This window comes from Prosopis cineraria, unplaced genomic scaffold (assembly GCF_029017545.1).
Source record: "Prosopis cineraria cultivar Desert tree isolate PC_DT_omini unplaced genomic scaffold, ASM2901754v1 PC6, whole genome shotgun sequence".
Taxonomy (NCBI): domain Eukaryota; kingdom Viridiplantae; phylum Streptophyta; class Magnoliopsida; order Fabales; family Fabaceae; genus Prosopis; species Prosopis cineraria.
Genome location: NW_026555337.1, coordinates 41,637,767 through 41,644,820, shown reverse-complemented (window position 1 = coordinate 41,644,820; position 7,054 = coordinate 41,637,767). Strand labels below are relative to the sequence as shown.

The 7,054-nt window shown below is 31.5% G+C and overlaps 1 protein-coding gene across 1 annotated transcript; it reads left to right on the top strand.

Moving 5' to 3' along the window:
- Nucleotides 1-3,194: 3,194 nt before the first annotated feature.
- LOC129312838 (LOB domain-containing protein 4-like) lies at nt 3,195-6,686 on the top strand. The gene is made up of 2 exons (XM_054955587.1): nt 3,195-3,477; nt 5,919-6,686. The coding sequence occupies exons 1-2, from the start codon at nt 3,301-3,303 to the stop codon at nt 6,204-6,206; spliced, it is 465 nt and encodes a 154-aa protein (XP_054811562.1). The 5' UTR covers nt 3,195-3,300; the 3' UTR covers nt 6,207-6,686.
- The last annotated feature ends 368 nt before the right edge of the window (nt 6,687-7,054 follow it).

Here is a 7,054-nt window from a genome sequence, read left to right as displayed (position 1 = left end):
TTAAGCTGATTTGATTTAGAGCCAAAAAAACTTGGAAACTGTAATACTGTCTTGAGATGAAGCCAATCATATAGAGACTTTCTACCTCAACCAAAACTATTAATTACTGCCGCCTTCTATAAGAAAAAATCATTGAAAAATCCTCAGCACAACCAAAACTAGCAGCTTCAAATTTTTTATTCAATATATGGACATATAGGGTTTATTTTCGAAGCACACACACAGTCTACATCCTTGTAATATTAAAAATTAAAGGTCACTATTTTCATATCTCTGCAAGATTTGGATAAAAAGATGATTTATATATATAACTTACCTGCAACATGCAGATGATAGTATAATAACCTATAATTGTTTTAGTACCCATCCATATTGAATAATAGTATCCACAAGTTAAATATAATCTAAAAAGTTCCCAATAATTTGAGTGAGAGAACTAGAGAAGACAAAGGTATGCACATCAAAATATCAAATCCATCTTATACCATTGATCCATCACATAAGATAAAAAACGAGTGGTAGGAGTATTGAACTCCTGATAATTGAGATTAATTATTAGAGTCTTGTGACCTTGAATAATTTAACTTGCACTTAATTAATCTCCTAATCAAGATATCTTTTCATTATTTATTTGTTCAATAGCCCCCACACGGGGTGGCCTGACATGTCAAATAATAACTAGCTCAAAATAATATATCAAATAATTAAAATGAAAAATATTTAACTTGGTACATTAATATAGTTAAAATTTTTGAATTTAAATAATATATAATAACTAGCTCAAAAGTTAGGAAACTGTCCATGTTTTTATTTTTATCTTATTAGATTGGAAAACATATTTACAATCTAGACTAATGTATGACTTTTGAAGATTGGATATGTAAACTAAAATAAATTTACAATTATAAAAGACATACTATGGTGGATATAGCCTATTGGTGCAAATAAATCTCTGTCTCGATCGATCTTCGCATCTGAAAAGTTTCAGGCAGGATCTCTCAATAAATCACACTACAAATAAAATCAGAACACGTAAAATAATGGCATAGGTTTCTGTAATTTGACCCAACAATTTAGCTTTAAGGATCAAATTAAGCAACATAAATGGAAAGCAAAAAAATTATTTAAAATAGTGTCCAGACAAAGACAAGGTTAACCCATATCTCAATCCCTTGATTGAAGAGATAAAAGATACAATTTTATATAAGATTTATTTCGCAGTAAGATATTATAGGTTATTGAAAATACAATCACGGTAAATATTATTAAAAACAGACACCTTGATTCACCAACATTCATATGGTTGAGACCATTAGATGGGTCATCAAAGTTTAATGAATCAGCTAACACTTTAACGTGTCGCTGTCATGTGAGCAATTACGTATTATCAGTGCCCTACATGTCAACCACTTAATATGCAATGCGTGCGCATTGTATGTCTTGATTCGTTGCACGAACCCTCACTTGTTTTGTTTTGTTTTTCTTTTTGTTTTTTTTTTAATAATGTCCATTGTCTTTGTTTTCTCTTCCCTTAACCTCTCTTTCCCATCTTCACTGCTTGGTGCTGTCATTTCCAATTTAAAGTACAACGCCGCTGAATAATTTATAATTTATAATTCAAGTGATGAATTAAGTCTCAACAATTATTATTTTGGAAAAAAATTCTAAATAATTATGAAATTCAGAATTCGTTCGGGAAGTACTTAATATCTAGTTTTAATAATACCTTAAATTTACTTGTCATTTCAATAACTACTTGTTAGTAAAAATAAACTTGTATATTAAATATAATCCATATTCATATATTTTTAATACCAATAACTAATGACAATTCAACACCAGACTTTCAATTATTGAAATTTCATTAAGAGACTATTGGGACACAACATCGTTGTCAAATAGGTAGGTAACCTAGTTTTCGTATTGTTTACTTGAAATTCACAACTGATTTAATACGTTTCACAGTTGTCTATTTGAGAGAAGAAAAAAAGTTCAAATTAATTTTACAAGTTGTAAGTATGTATAGGAACTGAAATTGCATATAAATCAATTATGAATTCCAGGTAATTACAATACTTAGAAAAATTAGTAATTAACCCAAATGAATCTGTCTCAACGGTCTTTCCATGAATTTTAATAATTGGAGATCTATAATTGAAATTAATGGGTTCTAGGTTTAATTAATCATCATTTTTCCATAAAAATATATAAATTCTATAGGAAGGCGTGCAGTCTTCTTAGGCAATATTACCAATGTGACTTTCTTCAAACTCAATGCAACGAGGCCCACAATTTGGTTTATGTAAACTAACAAGTTTGAATATGTTTCCTTTGATACTTATTACCTTGTTAAGAACTTAATTTTAAGTACCTATATATATATATATATATAATGACCAAGAAAAAATAAAGGAGAACTTCAGTTAAGGACTAAGAAAGAGATTTAATTTTAGGTGGATTCAAAAATATTATGAAATTTCAGTTTGGTAAAAAAACTAAAATACTTTTTACATATTATGTAAAATCATTTGTTATTAATTTTCTTACTATACTTATTAATTTATCAATATTATTTATAAATTACATCTATTTGTCAGACAATTAATAACATTAGTTGTTAATTTGCTAATTTTTCTTATTAATTTACTAACATTGATTGTAAATTACAAGACCTATTAATAATTTATAATTGATATTAATAATTAACAATAGATGTTGTTGCTTATGATTAAAAAACTAATGTCAAGTCTTATACAATTATTGACATATCAATTCATGTAATTTGCAACTCATTTTTGTAAATTAACAATTGAAATAAAAAAATTAACAACTAATGATTCTGCATAATATGTGAAGGGCAGTTTAGTCTTTTCGCCTTTAAAATTCTTTTAACTTTTCTCTCCTAGATTGAAATGAAATTTTAAAATATTTTTAAATCCATATGAAATTAAACCTCTTTTATAATCTTTAATTGAAATTCTCATAAAAGTAAACTTCATGTATAGATGTGTACATAGTAATTAATAGAGGGTACTAATGAGCATATATAATATATGAATGTGGGGGCAAAAGCTCTCATCAAATATGTTTTTTCTCAACAAAATCTAGGGCTTCTTCTTTGGTGGGACCCTTTAAAGATTTGCTGTGTCACTTATACTTCTCTTCTCTTATATAATATCACCTGCTCTTTCTCCTCAAGCCCCCTTCTTCGTCTATCCAAAGACTTCCCCTTTCTTTCTCTTTTCTTTCAAACCTACTTGCAGCTTAATTCATATACTGCAACTTACTGGAAGAAGATTTATGAAGGAAGGTGGTAGAAAACATGGTGCAATGTCGCCGTGTGCGGCGTGCAAGCTTCTCCGGAGGCGATGTGCTCAGGATTGCCTCTTTGCTCCTTACTTTCCTGCGGATGAACCTCAAAAGTTTGCAAGTGTTCACAAGGTTTTTGGTGCTAGCAATGTCAATAAAATGTTACAGGTTCAATTCTCTCCTTCATAATCTTATCGTTTTTATAAAAGAAAAACTTATATGCAGTGGAGTGGTTTTTTGTTAATTCAAGTCATTTTCAGCTCTTGTTAGGTAATCAAGAAAAGGATTTTACTATTTATGAAAAACTACTTATAACTACATCGAACCTAAAATCCTTGAGATACCTAACTTGTAATTATCCTTAAGTAAGATCTTTACACTTGGGCTATTTCGTAAGAAGGGGAAGGAAAGGACATAGTTTTCAATTGCCAGTATATCTAGGTTTTTCAAGAACCGTATCAGCAGGGGAAAAAATCTGTTTACATACTCATTTAATGTGAGTGAGAGTGAGTGTGTGTGGTGTCCCACTACAATGTTGTTTACTGATACACAAAACTGAATGTCTTTTTCTTAATTGACTAATAGCAACTCAATAAATTATAGCTTAATTGGAAAGATATTTCAGTGTGTGGCTGACATTAAATCATCAATCAGGTATATTTATTATGACCTAGTTCTGCTCTCTAGATAATCATTCTTTGATTAATTACATATATAACAGAATATATATATATATATATATATATGTATATGTATATCCTGCTATATCTTTTGTTTTGGTCACCAAGGATGCAATATTCTTATATAATACTTTGTTAGATTCTACAAGCTCTACTAATTTGTTTTCTCCTTAAACTATTGAGCTTATTGCAGATTTAGATTTGTTTGGCTTTGAGTCTATATATTAATTTCTTCCTTAAGCAGCATACTTTCTTTAATAAGCTATTATTCCTTTCTGAGAAGAAAGTAGTTTATATATATGCACCCCAAAAAAGAAAAGGAAAAATTAGAAAGGGGAATCTTTCTTTTTGTTTCTCCCACCATCTAGTTCTGTTATAGTGGTTAGTTACAGTTGAAGACCCCACCCTTAATTAACTATAATTGCCATTCCTCTTTATTAAAGTAAGCTGATAAAATTACACCACATGATTCCTCAGTACATATAAAGACTAAAGAAAGAGAATAAAGGATCGAGTATTGTAAATGAGCTTTTGCTATTTCTTGCAGACATATATTCTTGGGGGGTGTTTATAGTGTGTGTGAGAGAGAGAGAGAGTATCGGTAGGTTAATTATAGTTTAAACATATATATTCCAACTTTGTTCAACATCTACCTTTATCGACCGCCACCAAGCTTTTAGTCCAAGACTAGCTATACCTTGTTTTTCAATGTTGTAGAAAAAAATTATGACATGCTATCACCTTTTCTTTTTTTGTCTTTAAAAATATGGGTTACATTGATATAGGGACTGCTTGTATAGCACAAGCACAAAAGTGACGTTGATGATTATGAGTAAAACACTCACATGATTTTTCTTCAAATCTATGTAATTTATAATATATGAAGCAAATTAAAAATATTTATTTCGTAAGCATGACATCTAGATGACATGTTATCACCTCCCGTTTTTACTACGTATAGTACCTTTTCTTTATTTAAGTAGGTTAAGATGCATGTTAACATACAAACAAAGCTCTGCCTGATTTTAATCATAAAATAACAAATATGTGCGTGTATCTTTCAACAGATATATATATATATATATATATATATATATATAACGTTATTTCTTCAATAAAAAGATTAACAAATTGTGGTAGAATGAATTGATTTGTATATGTTAAGGTCAAATCACGTATAGTACTGGCCATCATCATCACTCTGAATTCCAGCATGCGACCAAGAAAATAATTGCAGGGTTAACTTTTGGGTCACGAAAGAATCAAAATTTCAACGGCTTCACGTTCCAGTCCATTGAACCGTTCGGAGAAAGCTAAAGTCAAGCCACTATATATAATTTTGCAGTCACTCACCTATTATCTTCTTTCGGTCCAAAATTAACAAACAACTTTATCATCACCGAGATAAATGTGCGTATATATACGGAACTTCTTTTTGACTAAGTATCTGTTTTTAATCAACCAAGCATGCAGCTAACCTCTAGCTTCCCTTCACACACACACACACACGCACACACACACAAACTGAAAGCTGTGCGCTTCACACATGAATTTGGGGCTATACTAAAATCATATATAGCTTCTCATAACTCCTTCTTTTGATCTCTTAGATGATTAAAGAAAAAAATTCTTATAAAACATTTGCAATGGTTTTCTTGAAGAGACATTAATGGTCACTTTCATATTAGTGAGAGTGGCGGGGTGAACCTCATATGTGGCATGTTTGCTTTGTGAATGGTCTATAGATAATTAGATATATCGTGGCAGACATTGTTTACCCAGAAAATGTCTAAGACGACTGCACCTCACCCACATGGCCGTACGTACGTAAATGTGGTTATATTATTGTGTGTGTGAATATATATGACTGTAGCTGGAGAATCAATATAATTAAATACAAATAGTTGTGGTTGGGTGAAAATGACACAGGAACTACCAGAGGAACAGAGGAGTGATGCAGTGAGTTCAATGGTGTACGAAGCAAATGCGAGGATGAGGGACCCAGTGTATGGATGTGTGGGGGCGATATCGTCTCTTCAGCAACAGGTTGATGTGCTTCAGACCCAACTGGCTCTTGCTCAGGCCGAGCTTGTTCACATCAGAAATAATCATCAACCTTCTTCATCTTCAAACCAGCCCCAATCCTCCTCTCTTGATCACGCCAAGTCTTCTCTTTTTGCACTCGACAATGTCACCGAGTCCTTGTGGTCCTGCTAACAAGCCAGCTAGGCTTTTTAGATCTCGTCTAGCCACTGTGTTTCACCATTCATTCTCTTTATCTCTCTCATCATGCTGTGGCCAGATTGAGAGGATATATTCGGCTGACGGATTTGAGGTCTATACCGCCCCTGTCTGCTATCCCCTCTAATGCCTAAAATCTTAACCCTTCATTCCAGTCAATGGTTAGCGAAATTTTATCTAATTCCCACAAATGAAGGGCTGAGATTTTGAGTATTAGAAGGAGCAGCAGACACTCTAAATCCTCAGCTAACTAGCTAGCTTAAGCATTGATAAGGAGAATTAGGTATATATGGGGTGCTTTGTTTCATTATCATTGTAATTATTAGGGGTTTGCTTTGTTGTCTCCCCTGTAGTTTTTACCACACCTTCTGCTTTACTTTGTATATTTAATTTGTATCTCTCACTTTTTTCTTTGACTCGATCTACTGCAAAGGATATATTTTTCTCCTTGCTAAACGTTAACCCTAGATACTGACATGATGATCATGATTAATTAACCTTAATGCAAATTATCAAACTTGTAACTATTAATAATCATACGGTTGTTGTGTGTCATCGTCTAGGCATCAATTAATTTGACCCTCATGTCTGTTTTTATTTATTCTGTGCACACGACTTTTCGGAATCAAAATCCTTTCCTATATATATGGCTGTACATACAAATTAAGAGAGAAATAAGATTAAACAATGGCCAATAATTTGTCCTTTCAATGTTAGGCCTAATTTATTTTGAAAATTCGCACATACATATGATTAAGTTAATATTTAGAATAACATTCACTTTGACAAGATTAACCTACAATATGTTTTTATAGTCGTTGTGA

What these genes read in the sequence shown, in the direction of transcription:
- LOC129312838 (XM_054955587.1), top strand. Translation starts at nt 3,301, where the DNA reads ATGAAGGAAGGTGGTAGAAAACATGGTGCAATGTCGCCGTGTGCGGCG. An exon ending in ATGTCAATAAAATGTTACAG is followed by an intron (nt 3,478 to 5,918) that starts GTTCAATTCTCT and finishes AAAATGACACAG; the next exon opens with GAACTACCAGAGGAACAGAG.